At 39.1% G+C, this 22,983-nt stretch overlaps 1 protein-coding gene across 1 annotated transcript in view; it reads left to right on the forward strand.

The window, feature by feature from the left end:
• Positions 1–22,983, forward strand: part of LOC6638169 — a 56,819-nt gene that overhangs the window by 20,605 nt on the left and 13,231 nt on the right. Inside the window, exon 2 of the mRNA XM_002061244.4 lies at positions 4,179–4,848. Within this exon, the coding sequence (XP_002061280.3) occupies positions 4,179–4,848 (670 nt within the window). The remainder of the gene's footprint in view (positions 1–4,178; positions 4,849–22,983) is intronic.

The following is a 22,983-nucleotide window of genomic DNA, read 5'->3' on the forward strand; positions in this document are numbered from 1 at the left end:
AAGAAGACACAAGTCAGACATAATCTCAGACGGCCAAGAATGTCAATGTGATGGAGTGGGAGGTGGTTACTACTTTTGGGCTCTTTGTAAGTTTTAAAGACGATTAAGATCAGTGTTCAGTGATCAACACTTACTGACAGTCAAACATGACAAGAACAAGACACACACACGACACACAAGAGACAAATGATGGCCCCAAAATTAGAATTAGTTTAACCTAAAGATAAATACTAAATTTAACATGTGATGATGATTTTTGCGTTCCCCTTCAGTGATCATTCTCACCATCTTGATGACAATGATCACAGACGATTATTTTATTTATTCCCATCACGCAAACACAATCTCTTCTTCAACAAGCACTGGAAAAAAAAGTAAAAATCAAATGATATTTGTCCAAGGACAAGGAGAGCAAGACAAGACAGCGCCATCCGATGGTGCCAGGGCGCAACAACGATTTATAGCCCAAATGGAATGTGCCACATACATCAGAGCAAAAGGATCAGAAGGATGACAGAGCCACAAGATGCCATAAGATGCGATCCCTTGATGCTTTTGGTGATAATAAAAAAACAATTTACTCAAAGGGGTGTGGGGAGTGGGGAGGTGGAGTGAAGCTACTTGATGATTAAAACACATTAAAACTTTGCAGTAGCTTCAGTCTTTCTCTCTCTCTCTTCCTTTTTGGGACTGCTTTTCCAAAAGTCCCAAACTAATTTCATATTTTTCATGCAATTGCTGAAATTCCAAAGCAAAGTCCTCCCCAAAAAAAAAAGAGGTTGGTGAGCGGGGGGGAGGGGGGTATCTTCAGTACGATCAGTGTCCGATCCAATGTCCAATCTGTCCGATCTGCTTGATGGTTGGGGACTACCTGTTGCGACGTGTTATTAGGCGACGTATTGACGACAAGCAAACGTCAACCCAAACGTCAGCTCGTCATATCATCCATCGATTGATGCTCAACCAAAAAAAAAATACAACAAAAAAAAACAGAAGCAGCTTTCCTTATATCATTTTTGATTTTTGGGTGGAATTTTTTTTTTGTTTCTGGTCTTTGCTCGGTTAGGTACCGAAAAAATGCTTCAACACTGAAGCCCTCTAATTTCGATCAGCCCCGTGATGCGTTGATGATGATGATGAGGCTTGGAGATGCCGATGCTGTAGCTGAAGCTGTTGCCTGTTGTCCATATGCTGGTGGTGATATTTGTTAGTGTAAACTGTTGCTACCTCCCCCTTCTCCCTTTCCATCGGACTACCGGAGTCTTCTTGTTCCTGCCAACATGATTTTGCTGTTGTTTAATGAGGATTATTAAATGCGAGATTATTATGTGCTGCAATTACTTACCGCGAAGCCCTCATCTTTTCATATTTTTTTGCTACCTCTTCTGATTTATTTTATTGAACCATAAAAATGTAAATTTTTTCGTTTTTTATATATGTATAAATCGAGACAAAGACAAAGTTAAACGTTGTCAATTATGGCCTTTGACAGGTTAATATTCAAAAAACAAAACGAAAAGAAAAATATGAAAAGAAGCAGCGAAAAAGATATTAACCGATGAGCAAACGGATGATCGAATCAGAACAGAATGATAAATATCTCTCTGTGCCCAAGGGAAGGCCAAGAAGATGGCCCCAAAAGTAGAGCAGATTCTGTGATATCGATCAAGTATGCTTCTCACTAATCGATGGCCATAGAAAGGATGATCATGTAGTAGTAGACCTCCCGATCAAATCGTTTTCATTAACGTCAAGTTTTGTTTCCACTTTGAAACTTTGTGTTGTTTGATTGTTTCACAATTTTGATGGCCCCTGGCAATACAGTTTCCGGCAGAAGTGAGCGCCGTCTCGAAAGCATCCTCCAAAGTGATCCTCCAATGTGTTTTTGGGGAGGAAACACGGCTACTACTACAGCTCTCTCTCTCTCCCCTCTATTAACATAATCACAACACGAGTCCGTTTCGTACGTTCGATTTTTGAGGGCAAACTGAAAATTATGCCCAGATCAATTTTATGTTGAAGTCGTCCAATGAACTAACCAACCAACAACCGACCGAGTCCAAAAAGAATCACTGCAGGGCGATCAATTAAAATTTTTGATCGAATTTTCGTCAATTTTTTGACATGTGGCCCGCTAAAACAGAAGCCACAATCATGGCGATTGAGAGGAGTATGAGGAGGAGATGTAAGACTGGCAAGGAGGGAGGGAGTAAAGTGACCAACTGGTTGTGCTGCCAAGAGTAACATGTCTGTGTCTGCATGGATGGATGGCTGACTGAGTGGCTGGTTCCCCCCCTAAGGCAAACTCCATAAGATTCTCCTCCATCGGCTTCTTGTGCATAGTGAATGAAATTGATTAAAGCGTAAATGAATTTTTGCGGGGCCTAAATCGTTGCTCTGAGAGGTTCTGACGATGATTATAACATAAGATCGATGGCTATTGCTGTCGCTGATCGCTAACTCGATGTGGCTACTGTGGAAAGATGTATTTCCCCTCCCCCTCGCCCACCCCCACCATCTCCACACATGGTCTTTATTAAGTTTTCTGAACATGTTTTATTTTTTTTCCCCCTTTTTTTGATTCGGGGTCGGGAGACATACTAGCCAGAGGCGAGATTTCAACTGGCCAAGTCCCGAGCTTAGACCCAGACATTGGCATCGGCTTCGATTTAAGTTTATCCGCACGATCAGCGATCAACCTCCAAAAAACGAATACCAATGCCATAATTTTTTGCTACTCTTCAGAAAAAAAAAACCACAAAAATATATGCGAAAAAAATGTGAAATTCCATGCGTGCTCAGCCAGTATAAAAACGGTAAAAACGGTAGCTAACATATCACAAATACCCAAACAGGCAAAAGAAACAGCGAGACGCTATAATTATGTGGGCCAAATCTGCGAATGAATCTCATTCTCTGTCTCTTTGATTGAGTTTAAGTTCTCAGGCGGCTAACAAAGTAGTTTAAACTCGGTTTAGAAGAAAAAACTCTACAGAAAGAACTAGTTCACCTCCAAAAAACTCTACAGAAAGCACTAGTTGACCTCCACAAAAAACTCTACAGAAAGAACTAGTTTACAAAAGGATATGAAGTTTCGCAAGGGTTTAAAAATGTTCATCTGAGTTTAAAACTTTTAAAACTCTACAGAAAGAACTAGTTCACAAAAGGATATGAAGTTTTGCAAGCGCTTAAAAATGCTCATCCTTAAAAACAACCAGCTCAGAAGTCTTTCCTCTTAAGACCACTTCTAGTTATTTAGCAAAGAAACCTTTGTTTAGTTTCTCTAGTGTTCGTAACCAAGTTAATAATTAAAAACCGCAGAGAAAGAACTAGTTCAAAAAGAGGTCTTGGAAAAGGACCTACATACTTAGATCACACTTATTAGCTTTCCTACTGTCTAATCTCTTAAATATTTTAACATTTAACTAAATCATTTTGATTGTTCCAACACTTTCGCTACTCGTTCCAACCACTTTCAGTGGCTATAGAACTAGTTCACTTAATAAACACATCGTTAATCGTCAAATGCCGTTTCCAATTTCAGTTTTTTTTTTCTTGCAGTTCTTTCTTGAAAATTTCGCCAGTTTCAACCTTTTTTTCTAAATACTTTTCATTTGATTTCATTTTGTTTCTTCTTTTTTTTCATTTTATTTTTAATGGACTGAAGAGAGGCCACATTAATTTAGTTACGCTTCGCTTGGCCAACGATCTTGGGCATCTTTTGGTGGGGCGGGGGCTAGGAGATCGAGAGAGAGAGAGATCATTAAAGACAATTTCGTGATTCGCCACGATTTGTGCAGTAAATTACTTGCCAAATTATAGAAAGCAAACAAAGGCATTTGGAAATCAATAGAAATCAACGCCTGCCAGTCTTCAGGGTTTTTGGTCTCAGTCTGGTTTTTCAGTCTCTTAGTCTAGGGTCTCCCCTCACCCTCCCATCCATCCATTGACTTCAGCTCCATGATCAATTGTGTTGTTGTTGACTTAATCAATAAAATGAATTTGGGTTGTTTTCTATTTCGAGATTGTTGATGAAATAGACAAAAACAAATTTCACTTGAGCACTTTTAGCTAAGCAAACACAAAACGAAAATTGAACAATCAACAAGTTGTGATTTATAATCCCTCCCCCACTTACTTACCCCCCTCTCACAATTCTCTGTTCTCTTTCGTTGCAGAGTCAGGCCTTGGCTTTGACACGGGCAGCAAATGCGGCAGCCGTTGTGGCCGCTGCCAATGCCAATGCCAAATCTCCGCAATCATTGGACATGGCTGTGAAAAAGGAGCATTCACTATCCCCGCCCCATCTCAGCGGTGTGGGCGGCGTAGCCAGTGGCGAGGAACACTTGACGTCATCGCGGCGCGGCTCTTTGCAGGGAGTCCAAGAGAAATTAAATCAATTGCAAATGCAACATCATCATCAACAGCAGCAGCAGCAACATCAACACCAGCAACAACAACAACAACATCAGCAACAACAACAAGGTGCTGGAGGTGGTGAATCAGCTGCATCATCCGCTGGTCGTCGATCCGCCGAAAGTAGTCCAACAGCTCAGCCTCAGCACGGTCAATCATCCTCCTCCACAGTTGAGGGCCCGGTGGCAGCCACTTTGTCCTCCTCAGCGGCTTCTAGTCAGAATGCCTCATTGGCCGCCACACCGAAAAGTGATCGGGAGCGTGAAAGGGAACGTGAGGATCAGCAGCGCACTGGAAGCATTTCATGCCTACCGCCAGCTGCTCTGGGCATGGCTGTCGGACATGTCCAACAGGCTCAGCAGCAGGCCGAAAAATTGCTCAGCCATCCGGCCCTGGAGTCACGCAGGGATTTTGATGTTAGCAAAGTAAATCGTAAGTAAAGACAATTCTAAAATTTCATTAAAATCAAAGAGGTGAAACTTTAAGGACATAACTTTAATAGGACAGAAAATACTTAATTATATTTTATTTAATCAACTTTAAGCATCTTAAATGCTTTTTAAGCTCATTCTAATTTTTGCTTACCTTATTGTTTGAACCAGATTTCCATAAAATATAAATATTTTGAACGTGGTCAAGATCAGGACTCGAAAAATGACGAGAATTTATTAATTAGAAGAGGATAAATGTACTTAATTTACTTAATTATAGTTTGGGGTTCTTTAGGTCAAACTAATTTAGAAATTGGAGTTTCGTAAAGTAAGAAACGAAAATGTCTTCATATACACTTAAAGTTCCCTAAAGTATGCTATAACAACTTACTAATTTCAATGGGCGTTAAAAAACTGTTAAAATTGCAACACCCAAAGTTTTGTGAGACTTTTTTTTCGGTCCTCCACTCAAAGGATAATTTTAGAAACTGCAATTCAATTGGATTTTCAAATGAAATTTTTGGAAAATTCGCTCAAAAAATTGTCAATATGCATAATAACCGATCGAATGCAAAGCACATTTCTGAATCCTTAAGCACACACAACAAGCACAACACACACACACACACACTGGCCTGGCCTGGCTTATGACAGATGTTGTTGCTGATGTTCCTGCTCCACTTTCCAAAGAGATGGCCCCAAAATATAAAAAAAACAAAAAAGCGAACATTGACAACAACAGAAAACGTACAATGAGACAATTGAGTTGGGGGTCAATTGGCCGGGGTCTATCCTCCGTTGCTCTCTTCCCGCTTTCGCTCTCTCTCTCTCTCCCTCTAACCCTGTTGGACATACGCGTTGATCCACAAACGTGTCGTTAACTAAGGCGCAGTGATTTTCAATTGCAGAACGCGACAGGCACACACACATAGAGAGAAAGAGAGAGAGCAGGAGAGAGACCGACCAAAGCGCACGTGTGTGTGTATGTGTGCATAAGCTTATAGGTGCCAACTGGCAAACTGCAGCTGCAGCTAGACGAGGAGGACCATTGGCGGTGGGTGGGGTAGGGTAGACAGCCTGCATATTGACAAGTGCGGCCGTTTGGGGATTTATTAAGGCTAACGTATGAAAATTTTGCATACTAAACGTTGCATAAATCGAAATGAAACGAAACGCATTGAAATGAAATGATAGAGAAAGAGAGACAGAGAGAGAGCGAGAGAGAGCACAATAAAAATAGAGCCAAAAATGAAATCCCTAAAAGGGTGATGGCATATGAGGAGCCTAGAGAGGAGAGGAGAACAAACGGGCGGGTCAGCACCAGGATAAATATCGTGTTGCGTCGCTGAGCAGCTTAGGCGAAATAAACACGCACACACACAGACACACACACACACAAAACAGCCGCCGGCTACAACAAAACAAATACACACACACCAATAGAGAGAAATATGCGAATGCTAAATGACAATAATAACAACAATACCAATGCCTCCGCATCCAACTCCATCCCCTCCTGAATCGATAACCATTCAGTTTTGTCGTGCAAATCCTCAAAATATGATACAAAACACATTACACACACAAGAGAGAAAGGGAAGGAAGATAACTATGATTTCACATGAAAATTTCAAAAACTCTAGCTCGACCATCTCGAGTTTGGGATTTTCAAAAGCAAAGCTCTATTTTAACATTACAACTGCCAAAAAAAAAGGAATAGATAACCCTTAAACGTTTGAAAAGAACACTAAATAAAGTAAATAAAAGTCGTGTAAACACTTTACTCTAATATTAAAGAACATATCTGCTATGTTTCAGTCGTAAAAAAAGAATTCAAATGACTTTGTAGACTCTTTGAAACTAAAGTACATAACCAGGAGGCACTTAAAGTGTAGTCTCGTATGTAGAAAAATGACCCCTGGTCATTGATAATTCGTTGACCAAATGGACACACATGTCGTTCTGCTTGATTAGAAGACAGATCAGCAAAAGGTCAGTGTCTGGACTGACAAGCCTTAACGATAATCCATGAATCATCCAATTAAAATTATTTATGTAGACACTATTCTGTTGTGAGTTGATTTTGGCATACAATTCTTCAATCTACATATTTCTATAAAGTATATACATTTTGACTTCGATATAAAGTAATCATGTTGTACCTTTTTTATTTATAAAAAATCGAAATTTTTTTTATTGCTTTATCTTAAAGAACAACTCCTTGAGAACATTTGCCCAAATTTTCATAGAAATTCGAGCGGTGGAAAAAAAGTTACAGCCATCCCAACCGCTAACTGTTATCTTCGCATTAACTAAAATTAAAACTTTAAACGCGAATATCTCGAAATGATGTTTTTTGAAAAATGACTTTGCGGTAATATGGATTGGCGGCAAACTACTGTATCGATTTACTTCAATTTTTTTTTTTCAATGTTCGTAATGAAATTTTTCTGTGCTTTTTTTCGCCGAAATGAATTTTTTAGTAAAATTTGTAGCGACCAAAAAGTTTATTTTTAGCATAAAACGTTCCCTAATGAAATTCGTCTAATAAAATAATTGCTACATACCTAAAAAAATCCCAACTTTCCTCTTTTTCTTCGAAAAAGAAGGTTGTTATACCTTAAGGAAACAAATAAATCTCATTGTATAAATAATAAAATTTAAATTTGATTGCATTATTTAAAATTCTTTCTACTTTTTATAAACTTGTCAATCAACTTTAAAAACAACTCGAATTAAGGTATAAAAAGCTTTAGATTTCATCAGAAATGTAATCCTAATAAAAACTTTAACGATAAAATCTTCCATTTTTGTCGATAATTAAATTAAAACTAATCGTTTTTGTTATTGAACATCGATTTATGTTGATCATCATTTATCGTCTTAGTTTTAAAGTTTATAATATAGTTCATAGTTATATTTCAATTAATATATGTGTTTTTAAACTCACTAACTAAATTAATTTGTTAAATGAATATTTCAAATTTATAAATGTAATCGAAAATGTACGATAAATGTTGCTTATCTCTGTGAATTTTGAGTGCCATTTAACATTTGGTGAAATGTAAGCATAAATTGGTCATAACCTTAGTGTCGGTTGACTGTGTTGGGCCACCTGTTGCACAATGAATCACAGCAGAGCAGAGCATAAGGGCAGCTTAGGTTACAGGACAAACTGGGCAGAATAAGGGCAGCGTGTAGGGCGGATAGGTAGGGTACGGTGGAAAGCAAAAGGCAAACAAAGTAAAAAAGGAACAAACTTGGCACGCTTCCTTCCGTTTACGCCTTCATTCGCCCATGACTTCTCTCCTCAAATCTCTTGCCATCGTGCCCCGTAGTGGATAGTCGTAGTAGTAGTAGCTCCACAAGTGTGTGTTGACATGGAGTCGCAGAGCCTGCCCCACAGCCACACCTCAACCCCCCTCTTGACTGGCTTGACTCAAACCTCATGTATGTGTATGAAACCAAATGCGAATGTTTGTTTGTTGTTGCTGCTGCTGCTCATGTGGCACACACACAAACACACAGATATAGAGAGAGGGACACATTGAATACAAAATAAACGTTATGAATGCTTCATATGCTTAATCCAGGGGATTTCGATGCATATACGAGGAGTGTTTTTTGGGGAAGCAGAGGAAACAAACGCAGAGGCTAGTGGTTTCGAGTGGATTGGGTCTACACACACACACACACACACACACATACATATATAAATACATACATATGTATGTATGTGAGGTATGCAAAAGGCTTCTGTTTGAATGCTTCTAGCATACTGCCAGATAGCTCAATAGCTGTTGCGTAAGCATTTGCACATAGATAGATAAAGTGCACAGATACAGATACAGAGATACATTGATATATCTCAGCATAAGCATCGACATCGACATGGTCACGGACATGGACACACAGGTTTTCCTCACTACACACACAGACACACACTCCTATAGACAAAACTATTGATGAACTAAACAAGATTATCAATGCCCCAGACTCAAAGAACCAAATAAGTACAAATACATATAGAAATATATATATGTATATACATATACATATATATTAGATTTAGTATGTGAAATGTGAAATACGTGTTAAATGCCAAACGAACTTTATATGGATTAGTTGGTTTGGTTTTCGGTTTTGGTTTGCCAAGAGTTTCCTTCCTGATTAAAGTTTTCCTCTGCAGCTCTTTAAATTGCGAATTCGAGTTTCGAGTTATTTCATTTGTTAAAGAATTAAGCCCAAAACCCATTCAAACAATGGATTAAACCATTATTTGTCTCTTGGCTTTGGATTGAAATAAATTGTGAAATTGTTAATCAAGCGTTACAAAAATGAAGGCCAAAATAAAAAACAAAAAAAAAAGGGATAATTTTCGTTCATGAAACTCGATTTGGTTCGACTTGATTCCCACTTGTGGTCCTAGTGTCGTAATCACAGACAAGACTAGCTGCAGTTGTGGTCTCCATTTTCATTTTCAAGAGAGTGTGTGTGCGGGTGTGTTGGTGTGGGTGTGTGCATATGGACTTGGGGCTCTACTAAGGCTAAGCTGTGGGTTGTTGATAGATAGACTGGACGAATACCAGTCGGGGTGGTTCTTTGGTTGGGTTGATTTGGTTGCAGCTTAAGTGTTAAGCGTTATGCACAGAGCATTCAGAGATAGGAGGAGCCAGATCTATCCCTCCCCATCCCCCACCCCCCTTCCCTCTTACCAACACAACCTCAATGACCCTGAGAGTTGAGCCCAATCTCTGTGTGTGCATGTGACACAGAGATACACCAAAACCAGCAGCAAGTTTGGACACAAAACGTAGATTCAGTTTCAGATTCAGATACAAATTCAAATAAATGCCAAAAGCAACAGGATGAGGATGAGGAGGACCGAGCAGATGGTGGAGCAGCAGCAGCAGCAGAGTACGAGAGATGATTGTGGGGTGGTGGCAACATTTTCGAATTATAAGCAAAAAGGGATTTGTGAAACAACAACAAAAACAACAACAGCCTTCCCCACATCCCCTCTCTATCAAACAAGCAACAAAAAAATATACTAACAGGACCTAGAGCCCGAGCACATGTTGTTGTGCAGGTGATGCTGATTGAGTTAAGCCAACAGCCTGAGCCACACTGAGAGAAATTGGAGACGATTTCAAAATTTGTTTCAATGGATATTTATGGATCTCTTTTGGCATCTTGTCTTTATGCTTTTAAAGTCTTTATGAAAAGGAAACTAAGATATAAATGACTTTGCGATAAAGTCAAAAAAAAATTGTTTCGAAATGGACATTACTTTTGTTTTCAATTTTTTCATTTGGAATCGAAAACACGAATACATCTCCAATATCTTCAAAAAATGATATTTCCTTAAGAAATTATTACTCTATAAATGAGTAAGTTATAAATATTATAAATAAGCCCTAAAATATCCTTATCTTTAAGGAATTTTCCAAAAGGGAACTAGAAATAGAGTATGGAAACTCATTTAAGAGATGAGAATCAGAATCACATAACTGAAATTATTATTTAGACGGATTAAGTTCAAAATTCTTGGCTCATGACCGATTTATTTGTTGATTCTTTCTCTTCCTTCGAAAAAATTAAAGAGATTTTCGTGCAGTGTAAAATTTTGAGTGAAGTTTGCAGTAGGAAAACTAGAGTTTATCTACTCTACTCCATGTTCTCCTTGGCAATCCCTTCAGCTTCTAGTCCTCATAGTTATGGGGTCCATGCCCATTTCAATTCGCCATTTCCATTTCAAACACTTTATCCTACGCACACAGAGAAACTACTACAAATTTTAAGGATTTAAATGTTTGCCACATAAACAGCAAATCGAATCGCATCGAATCGAAAACAACGAACGCAACCAACCTGCTCAGGCTCATCTGCCCTTTCTGCCAGACCATACGCCATCCGCATCCACATCCGCAATCGTATCCTATTGGGCCACCTTTTCATTGTGCGTGTGTGTGTGCCAGTGTGTGTGTGTTGTGCATAAACTCAACTGGGCCGCATTACGAACGGCTTAAAGTCTTCGTTGAGCACAACAAGCATATGGACCAAGCTCTAGCTCCTGGTTTCTGGATTCCAACTCTGGCTCCTGGCTCCATTTTCGATTTCGATTCAAAATTTTAACTAGAATGTGGGATGAGGACGAGGCTCAAACTTTGTCTCTGGCAGCTGCCACAGTCTTTGCCACGTGATTATCAAGATACTTTAAAACGGCAGTGAGAAATACAAAGTATTATTTAGAACAACAAAACTAAATGCCATAAATCACTTATGTTAACTTACACAAATAATCGCTAGTTCTGAATGTGTGTGTGTGTGTAATTTTGGGCGTATTAATACACAAGTGGAATTATATTTTGGTTTCATTCAAGCAAAACTTGTAATTAGGCAAAGGATTAAGTGAAAATGTTTATTAGAATTTAAATTAAGGCAAAAGTTTTGCCATTCCAAAGTACCAGTAAATGGGTCTTAACCATTTTAAAGAGCATACATATTACCAATATTTTCTATCATTGTAATTTGATTACTCAATCATATTAAAGGGGGAAAATGGCAAAGAGCGAGAGCGAGAACGAGACGGGGGTATGTAATTAAGGGTCTATAGAGACTGTTTACGGCATTTCCCTTCACATTCACACCATACACGCAACGGAGTTCAGTTTCGTCTATAAAGGGTATTAAGGGTATTAGGAAAATCCCTAAGCTCGCCAAACAACGAATTCGTATTGCGAGTGGCTGGCTGCACAAGGACGTTTATAATCCGCAGGCGAAAACAAAATCATCATCATCCCCATCCTCATCATCATCATCGTCATCATCATCGTCATCGTCGAGCATCGAGCAACCACTACAAAACTCAAGGACATTAAGCGAAAGCATCAAGTTTTGCGACTTATCCCCGACCTCTGGAACCCTGAACCCGAACTCAAAACCCGAACCCATGAATCCGGCAAACATTTTCAACTCTTCCCCCCTCTCTTTCTCTCTCTAACTCTGTCTGCCTTCTAGTCTTCTGTTCTCTTCTCTTCACTTCACTTCTCTGTTTTGCATGAGAGTTTTTGGCGCCAAAAGAAACTTGCACAAAACTGCCGAATCCTTTATCCCTTTATCTGGCTTTGCCTCTAATCCCATCAGACACAAATGAAGAAGAGAAGTTTCACGTTTCCAGCAGCAGTCAGGCAGGCATAAGAAGGAGGAACGATTCAGTGCCACCTTAAGCTTTTGTTTTCGTGCCTGGTTTTGCTTTTGCATTTTGTGTGTGTGTGTGAGTGTGGTGTGTGTGTGTGTTTTTATACCCTTGCAAAAAGGGTATATTAATTTTGGTCAAAAGTGTGCAACGCATAGAAGGAAGCATCTCCGACCATATAAAGTATATATATTCTTGATCAGCACGACGAGACGAGTTCAAATAGCCATGTCCGTCCGTCCGTCCGTCCGTCCGTCCGTCCGTCCGTCCGTCCGTCCGTCCGTCTGGATCAACGCAAACTCCTCCTAGACCGTAAGAGCTAAAGAGCTGAAATTTTGCATGTAGGCTTGTATATACTGCAGGCGTTGTATATCTCGGATTCAGCCGGATCGGATCACTATATCATAGAGCTCCCATACAAATGGCAAAGTCACGAACAGTGACTTTTCTTAATAACTTCGTTATTTTCTGAGCTATTGTCGTGAATTTTAATATTGGTGAGTTAATTACACATATAAACGACTATGCCAAATTTGATCAAGATCGGGTGACTATATCATATAGCTCCCATAGGAACGATCTTTCGAAAACAGTGACTTTGGTGAATAACTTCGTTACTTTTGACACGATTGCTTTCAAATTAAACATTTGTTAGTTTAATGTATCTGTTAATGACTGTGCCAAATTTGATAAGGATCGGGTAGCTATATCATATAGCTCCCATAGGAACGATCGGTGGAAAACAGTGACTTTGATCAATATCGTGGTTATTTCCTATGTAGGCCGTTCTTTCGCAAACATTAGCCTTTTTAGCTTAAACGTTTTTCCTCTTTGATGGCTATAGGTAAGGAAAGAGTTACCAAAAAAGTTGCAAGGGTATACAAACTTTGACGCGGTCGAAGTTAGCCCCGGCCCTCTGGTTTTTTTGTTCTTTTTGTCTTTGCTTTTGAAGTGCTTTTGCTATGTTGGGATTAGGCCGCCAGCTAATGTGAGTGTGTGTATATCAGGTGAGTTAGTATTGAGCTCTGGCAGACATCGCCTGGCAGAGTTTTACCCCCCCCAAACCCATGAGCCTCTCTGAGCCTTGGGGATGCCTAATCCCAATACCAATCCCATCACATGCCAAACTGCACTGTCTGGAACTTGGCCTTAGCTTCCACATAGACAATTTTGCCAGTCAGTTGACTGTGTGTGTTTTGGCAAAAATCCATGCACTGAGCGAAATCAATGAGAAATTGATTATAATCTATCTAATTTCTCTCTCTGTCGCTCTGTCTGAAATGCATTTAAAGTGCTTTAGACCTTTCTGTTTGTTAGTTTGCATTTGCATATTTTGCAATTTTTTTAGTGTATTTATGGGCAAGGCTTTATTGATCGCCAAGAGGATTATCCAGGGCGCCAGCATATTGGCATGCTGTGTGGGGTAGTCAGACTGGCCATTCGGTCATTTTCAATTTGTGTGCCTGCACACACACACACACACACACACATATAAAAGGGGGGTGTGGGTGGGGTAGGCGAAAAGGCTTTTGGCTGAGCTGTAATCCGTTTCAATGCCTTTCTCCTGTCTCCCACTCCTGCTCACTCACTCCCCCCTCCTTTACCAGAGATTGCAGCATACATACATACATAAATGGAATTGGACTTGCTGTTGTTGTTGTTGTTGTTATTGCTGTTGCTGGTTGGGTTTTGCTTTGTTGTTTTAGCCTTCATATGAATCATACGCAACGTAATCCCAATACGTTTAAGTCACTGGAATGCCCAACACACAACAACAACAGCAACAACAATCGCGCAGAGGAGCCAACAACAACAACAACAAGCGGCGAGCTGTCCAATGTCATGCCAAATCATCAAATCCTCTACCTCGCACTCTATCCCCCGCTTCATTCACTCAATCTCTCTCCCTGGCTCTCGCATCTCATTCCTCTCTTTCGGCCTCTCTCACTCTCTCTTTGTCCACAGTAGCAGCGGCTGGCGAGCATATTTTCGCAATAAAGTAGATCCCGCATTAATCCCAACGATTTTGTGCTCTGGGCATTGCGTGTGCTTTATTTTGCTCCATGTCAGTTCCCCAGCCCCTTAGCCCCTTACCACTCTCCTTAGCATGTGCGTGTATGTGTGTGTGTGTGTGTGTGCTAGCTGGCTTGTGTCTGTGTTAATCCTTAAACCGGCAGAGGCCGACAGCGACAGCGACGGCGACGCCGACAGAGGCTTCGGCAAACTGCAGCCAAAATCGGCCCAAAAGCATGGAGTTTTTGAATGTAGACCGCGAGGGTCACACAGCAAGGGAGAAGGGGGGAGTGGGCAGCGTGGTGGTGGGGGCCACACACAGCGTCTACTACGACTCTGCCGCAGCACGCACAGTGACAGGTCTCTCGTTGCTCCCCTTCCTAGCCGCTGTCGCTGCTGCCGCCGCTGCTGTTGGGGAGATTAACTTTTTTTTTCCTCCATGCAAACAGAGTTGAGCCAGCGAGAGAGAAAAAGAGTGTGAGAGGGGATATTCGGTGTCGGAGAGAGGGGCGAATGTCGGCTGACTGGGGTTTTGGCTGTGTGGGCGAGGGATTTAATTTCGTGCGGGATTATTATTTCGGATTTAACTCTTCGTTTTATGGATCGTTTGGTATTATAATGAACAGGGGCGTAGTTGGCGAAAATTCATGACTGTGGTTAATAGGGGTCGCTAAAGGGGATAATTAAGTTAAAGGGTAACATAATTGTTATTATATTAACATACTAATGAGTGCATTTGATCAACATCCAAATTAATACAGTTATTTTACAACAAATTTATAGATGTTTATCTTTCTTAAATGAGTTTTTGCCAAATCTATATACAAAATATGATGTAATAGAAATTTGAATTGACTTCAAAGGGAAGTGTTTATCAAAAATAAAACCTTAACTAGGTTACAATAATAAAGATAATTAGTAAAGATATTTCTTTGAAATGAAATACTTAGTTCGGAAGGATCTCTCTTAAAATCGAATTTGAAATGGTTTCCTATAATTGATCATAAGAATAGCTATGGATATTTTTCAAAACCATCTCCAATTACTTACTTAATTATATTAATGATTTTAAGTTCACCTTTTTTTTTGGCGGAGGGAGGGGATGTTGGAATTTCCATGAGTTTTTCCATTACGGTTTATCCTCTAACTCGCTTTGGCATTATAAAAACTTCCAAAATGCTTGGCCTGTATATATTTTTATAACCCCCTCAAAAAAAAAAGAAAAAATAAAATAAAAACGGCGACGGCAACTGTGAACCTGAATCCATTATATCTTAAGCTGTTGCCAGCACCAACACACACACACATACAGCCAGAAACACAAACACACACACACACACACACACACATAGCATTATCCCAAAACGAAATGACATCCCTTGGAAATTAATCCTTAATTCCATTCATTTCGTATAATCCCTGAGATATACTTTGATAAGCGTAATGCGGGGCCAGACCAACCGACCGAACGACCGACAGCAACACTGAACAAGAGAGAGAGACAGAGAGAGAGAGAGAGCGAGAATACCAAAGAGAGAGGGAGAGAGAGATTATTTATCTTTGTGTGTGTGTGTGAGAGAGAGTATTGCCATTGCCATTGCCACATGTTGCTATCATCTGTGAGTTTGCTTTTGTTTCTCTCTGTATCTGTGTATATGTGTGCCTGTCTCTCTGTGTGTGTGTGTGTGTGTGTGTGTTTGTTGCTTTGCATGGGGGCGCTTTCCGTTTCCGTTTTCAGTTTGGTGCCAAACATGCTGGAAGAAGGTTGGTTATTTTCACGTAGCTCTTGACTGTGTTTTTGTTTGTGTCAGTGTTGAAATTTACGCGCCGGTTTTTTGATATGCAATATCACTTGAGTTTTACGAAAGTGTTGTTTCTTGGCTAATAAGAATTAAGTAGAAAATAAGGATTTAAATCTATAAATGTGTGAACTGTTATTGTGGTCAGTTAGTAAGTGAGTGAGTGAGTGAGTGACTGAAGTGGGATAAATGGAGAATGGGCAATGGTTTGGTTGTACAAGTTGTTCTCTTACAATGAAGGCACCCTGAGAGAGAGACCGGCAGACGGAAGGGATTTGCCACACCACATACCAACTGTCAAGTCGCATTTGTCAACAAAGGCAAACACCAGCCAACAACTACACACAAACAGACACAAACAGACACAACTACAACAACAAAGCGCACAAATGAACTTAAAAAGCAGAGCGAAAGCTTTTAAATCTGTTGCTTTCGTGCAGGCTAATCCCTATGAAGTTCACTAGATTTTGTTTTGTGCTGTTGCTGCTGAATACTGTCAGACACCCAACACCCAGACATAGTCACACACACACACAGACACACACATACATGCATGGATACACAATACAGACGCACTAAAACGAAGTCTAAAGCTGGCAGGCGAGATGCTAACAACAACAATGCATGAGGCACTTATACAGAGCACTGAGCTCACAGCTCATCCTGATGCTTCTCCTGATGCTGATGCTGCTGCTCCTGCTGTTGACGCTGAGACTTCTCTTTCGCTCAGTTGCCAGCCTTAAGCCGCGCTCTTACACCCTACCCCCAACCCACTTTACCCCACATCTCTCAATCCCCACCCACTGCAAACCCATTGAGCTCAACACGGCAAAAGGCTGTGAAAATACTAGACTGAATAAAATGATAAGTTGAAAGCCAAATGAAAGTTCTCAAATAAATCGGTAAATAGTTGAAGATCTTCATTTAAGTGTGTGAAGCTCTTCTAACGTTACGTATCGATTGAGTTTAATGATTATTTAGTTTATTGGTTAAGGGTCAAGAAAGCCAAAAGACCTTTTAAAAGTAAATTCATATTTAATTTATAAATTTTTAACATCTTTTGCTTTACAATGGAAATTAAGATCGATTTATTCTTCATTTATATACATTCTCTATGTATACAGATTTGGATCGAAACATTCTCTATGTATTTACATATATTTGGGTCAATATCGATGAAAAACTTCTAAAGACAAAGCCACAAAGTAAAATTAAAGAACTGACTAAGACTTAACTTAGATTAAAGTAAAGTTTAAATAAAAATATAGATCTAAAACTAGCAATGGGCTCTATAAGATTGAAAGATTCAGCAAATACCTTTGAATGAAATAGAAATAGAAATTCTCTTTACTTTTTAGAGAAATCTGACATAGAGTTTTCAATGGGATAGATTTCGATAATGAGATTACTTTAATACTCTAACGAAGCCACGCAGCAAACTAAAGAACAACCCCTTTTTTTTCTTTTTGGTGAAAGTTAATCACTGTTAAATCTGGTTTTATATTGATTTCATGGCAGCTGCATTTAAATGCAAATAAAGACTAGGTAATATTTTAAAAATAATCTCTTCTTTGAAATGAACTCTTAAAATTTCGCCATATATCTCACAATTTGAGCATTTCGCTTAATTAAGCGATAACTTGCATAATAATATTATTATTATTATTATCAGATGTTGTGGTTCTTTGGAATAAAGCGAACTCAATCATTTATTAATTACTTGATAAGCGCAAGAATTCGATTTATAATGGATTTCCCTTTCATAGGAAATTCGTCAATATATTTTTATATGGTTTTTATTTTGAAGTTGAACTATATAATTTGATTAACTGATATGTAAAGGCATATGTTTTCAATTTCAGTTTTATTTCGTTTTATTTTTTCGGTTTGTGTTTGGATTTTCACATCATTGTTTTTTTTGGCCCAGAGTAAAAGTGGGAGTAAAAAAATAAAAGAAAAAAAATCTGTTCAGTTTTTGCCTGGCAGCAAAAAAAAAATTAGCAGTTAATCCCCTTAAATTGAATACCCACACACATAGTCACTCACACACACTCAAACACACACACATACACATGGTGTTTGCCGTTTTGGTGTTGATGTTGACGACCCAAAGAGCAACAGGAGAGCTCTGATAGTGGGAAAAAGTAGCAACAAAAACAATCACGCGAAACCATTGGGGGGGGGGGAGGGGAGGGTAGTGGAAATTGGTATTAAGATTGGGGATGGGTCCAGGGATCTGTGTGTGTGTGTTTGTTGCTGGCAATTAGCCAGAGTTGCCACATAATACGCGGGGATATAAATGTTTAAGATTTTAAGTTGACTCCGGGCATATCTCTTTTGTGGGTTTTAGTTTAGTTTAGTTCTCTTGTTCCATGTGCCATGGTGCCATGTTCTTCTTGTTTTTTTCTGTTTAAGCTGCCAGCTGAGTGTTTTGTGTGGTTTGGCTTTTGTGGCCAGTTGGTTTTTTTGGTTGGGTTAACCCGCCGGGCTAAGCCCTAACTAGCTATGCTATGAGTGAGAGTTGCAAGCAATTTTAATCCCTCTTCAAATTAAGCCTCTATCCCCCTGCCATCGGGAAAAAAGGTTACGCTTAATGCAAAGTACAATGTGAATGCTACGCGGATCAAATTTCATCCCCACCAGACAAAGCCAAAATACCTACCAAAAAAAAAAAGAAACGGAAAGGAGAGAAGGAACCAAGAACCGAAAGACATGCCAATGCAATGTGGCGACATTGTCGACATCCTTTTCTGAGTAAGGACGTCGCCGTCGTCGTCGTCGACGTTGACGTTGACGTCGTTGACTAATAAACCTGGCACTCCCCTTTTTGGACCCATTGTAAAGCCGCTCATCTGGCCGCGTTCTTCTTGTCTTCGAGACTCATCCTTCTGTTCCTGCCCATTCCCATTCCTGCTCCACCTTAACGGCCCGTGCCCCTACCCCAGCCCCTTTTTGCATTTGCAGTTCATTGGCAGCGGATTAAAGCACCGCGCACTCGCACAGACGCACAGAAAATACAAAAGACGCTTTGCCATTGGATCGATTTAAAAATGTGAAAAAAAAAAATGAAAAAATATAAAACCCAAGCTGAAAAGAAAAATCAGTTGTGGGTATTAATGGCCTCAATGCCGGCTGAAGGGGCTGATGACTGGCGGGTGGCGGATGGCGGGTTGAGGCGGGGTAATATGCATAAGCACCATTAACTTGTACTTAAAACTGTGCCAGGTGCTTGAGGAGCAGCAGCAGCAGTTCCACCTTCCACCTTTTTCTCCTCACCCACATCAGTTCGTCCTCCCCTCCTCCACCTTCACTGTCGTCATCGTCATCGTCTGGTTGTAACTTAATGCCAAAACTCGCAAGCGGATTATATTAATCAATGCCGCCAACTAGGCGTATGAGTATTCAGTTTCCTCTCTTTTCGCATTTTAAAATTCATATTTTAATGCCTTTACCCAGTCTTCTCCCCCCCTTCAATACGACTTTAATTGAATCAATGCAGCAGAAAACAACAACAACAACAACAGAAGACAAAAAATAAAAGGAAATATATGACTTTGTTTGGCTTTAAGCAGGAAGATTTAAACGTAATGCTAGCCGAGACCAGGCCAAGCATATACTTGTATACATTTATCGATATATATATACTATATATAGTATAGATATATATTTATGTATATGTGTGGCCTATAATTCACTCACACATACAGACACAGAGACAGAAAGACACAGAGAGTCAAAGCGTCTTAAGCGCTAAGTAGAAGCAACGTAAATAAGTAATATTGATAACTAAAGTGATTAAGGTTGCTCGCCCGCCAAGGCTTTTGCTTTTGCTTTCGCTTTGTGTATTGTGGCCGGGTCTATACCAACTTGGCCAGGCCAACAGAATCAGCTCAGTGCTCCTCCAACTTGTCTCTGCCCATTCTTTTTGTGTGTGTGTGTGTGTGTGTGGCAATGTTGTTGCTTTTGTCACCAAGACGATGATGATTATGATTATATGATGATAGTGAAAGAATTTGCCACTTGATGCCAATTTCATTGAAATGACAAACCAACCAAGTAACCTATCTACTCTGCCTGGGTGGCCTGCATCTTAAGGATAAAAACAATTGACCAACTTAATAGCATTATGCAAATAATCAGATAGATATTTACATGCATATAACATACATACATGTATATACGTTAGAGTTGGCTTTGGCATCATCTGCTATTTTGTTGCAATAATCTACTTTTGCTTTGAAAATTTCCAATAAACTTAAAGTCTTTTATTACTTTTTGGCTAAGATTAAGCTCAAGACTTGTTTTGAACTCTTAAGATATGATATATTCAATAGAAATGATTTACACAAAGTTTCGTTGGGTTAACAGTTTGGGTAATTTGAAAAATTTTTCATCAAACTTACTAAAGTTTTTGTTTCAATTAATGCCTCGATTTTTATAGATTTTCTCATTTCAATCAAAAACTTTATAGTTTATTTAAGAAAAGTTTAGAATGAAATTTTCCGTTCTATTTTAATCTACATTTAATCTTTCGGTTTTCTGCATTGTATTACCTAAAATATTGGTCAAAAGTTAAAAGAAAAGTAAATATCAAAAACCAAGTACTTTTTGTTTCGTCTTATAGATTTAGTAGCCAAAAACTATTGGGAAATGTTATGAAAATCAACGATTAGTAATCCAAATTAAGAAGAGGTCAGTAGCGGATCTACGGGGGGTGACAAAGGCTAAATTCCCCCTGATTGATTGTTTAATTAATGAAACTATCCCCAAGAGTTAATAAATTCTTCAATTTTTGAGTACAAGTTTTAAAATACGAACATTAAATATAAAATTTATATATTTAAACTTATTTAAATATCGAAATGTAGACAAACAACAAAAACGAAAGACCCGCCTTATTACACATACTGTAAACCATGTTTTTTGAATATAGTACAATATACTATAACAAAAATATTTGGGCCCGATGGTTAGTTTGTTAAGGCGAAGCCCTTTACACTAATTGTGATGGCGCCCAAGGGTATGCCCATAAAAAAGGTAGAATCTGCAGTTGCAAGCTTTGCCGTTCTTTTTTCGCTTCACGTAGTTTGAATTCCCAACTACTTTTAGCCTTGAAGATATGGTATGACCATTACAACTGTGGATTCTTTAGCGAAGTCTGCTGATGATAGAACTTCGTGGTTTTTGAAATAGCTATACAGACAACCTGCCCACCTTTTGTGCTTAATATGATTTAAAATCTTGTAAATTAGTAAGATTTATCGACCTCAAGCTAGCTTAAATTTAGTTTTGATTTTAAAACTTATTTTTTTCCGCTTTTTGAACCATCTTCGCTGTTTTTAGGATAATCAGTTTGTAGAATATTTGGCAAATGTTAGGCAAAATATTATTCCTTTTGTTGTTCCTACATGAAAAGCAGACTAAGCAAATCCTAATGAATCTTTAGAAGCTATGATTTTTAAAATGAAAATGTCTATATAAAATCTACTAAAATCTACTCATAGGATAGATTGAAGAGATCTTTCCAGAGTGGCTTCTCCCATATGGAAACTACATAAATACGACTCTAGAGTAGTTAAATTAGTAGTAAAAGTAGTTAAATTAATTAAACCACTCAAAAGTAGTTAAATTAATTAAGAAACTTTTATCACATCCATCATATATGCCATGGGCCATTAGAGGTTCAATTCTTTGCTGTTCTTTCAGTGGTTCTTGGTTTACATTTATTGCATTAATTCCTTTTTTTGGAGGGTGATTATTCTTTGCTGCAGTCAATGACTGATTTCATTTTTTCATCTTTTCTTCATTTTTTTTGCTGATTGTCCCCTCTTTATTTTTCTTGGCTGCGATTATTTCTGGTTCAACAATTTCAAGTTGATTTTTGACATTTTGTGCAAACATTTTGTGAGTTTTGTTCGGCGTGTGTGTGAGTGCAATTGTGTGTGTGTGTGTGTGTGTTTGCAGACATATTATCGACATTTAAATCCCTTATTTTTTGTATGTCCTTTGGGTTTATAAACAAGCAGAGGTCTCACTCTCCCTTTCCATCTCTCTCTCTCTCTCTGCCTCTCTGTTTGGTGTCCTTGTCCTTGCCCTTGTCCACCACTTGATGGTATTTGACAAATTGTGAAAATCCTTTTGTGGCAAGCATGTCCTTTTGTGGCACAGCCGTTGTTGCCGCTGCCTGCACACATGACTGCAGTTTGATCTTGCAAGTTCATATTTTTAATCCTTTTGTCCAACACACACACACACACTTAAACACACACGCAAAAAAATATATATTTTCTAAATGCTTATTTGCATTCTTTTAACATTTTTCAATTTAGTTTTCTTGAGAGAATTTGATAGGATTACCGCCCAAAATCAGAGATAACTTTCCAGTTGCTTGTTTTTGATATTTACTTTTCGCTCTTCACTTCAATTGACGTCATCAATTAATCAAACGTTTCGTGTCCTATTTCAATTGCATAAGTTTGCATAGCACATACATAGATAAATCCTTTTCAAGTAACTGCCTCTTGAGTTGAGTTAAAGTGATGTGAGAGAGAGAGAGAACTGTATGCCACTTTGACCAAAAATACACATCATAATCCCTTTTGTAAGGATTTGGCAATGGCTTTTTCTCTCTTCAATCGGCTCACTCGACAACCGACCCGAACCGAACTCAACGACCTGCATTCAATTATCGTGTGGCGCAGTTGTCCATTGTCTCAGACTATGTCCTTCATGGCAAAAACTAATGAAGTGCTGCAATGCCTTGAGCAGCCTGCTAATGCCACTAGAGACCAAGACTTTCCACGTTCAGTTTTCTAGCTCCCAGCTCCTTGTTTCTTGCATAAGCATGTTTTCTGGTTTGCTTCACAGACAAAGCTTAGAACCACTTAAGACAATCCATTCAGAGCGACAAGGGAGGAGGTGTGCAGGGGGTGCCCGAGAAGAAGAGGGTCAAAAAGAAAGTGAAGGGGCTGAGACTCTGAGGTTGGGCAGTTCGTTGCTTTGGCTGTTGAGTTTTTCTGGCCTCACCTGATGATGGTCCCAAATCAACAACAAAAAGGATTAAGTCTAAGACACACCACACACACACACACAAACACACACACATACACACACTCAATGCCATGCA

Source organism: Drosophila willistoni (genome assembly GCF_018902025.1).
Source record: "Drosophila willistoni isolate 14030-0811.24 chromosome 2L unlocalized genomic scaffold, UCI_dwil_1.1 Seg139, whole genome shotgun sequence".
Classification (NCBI taxonomy): Eukaryota; Metazoa; Arthropoda; class Insecta; order Diptera; family Drosophilidae; genus Drosophila; species Drosophila willistoni.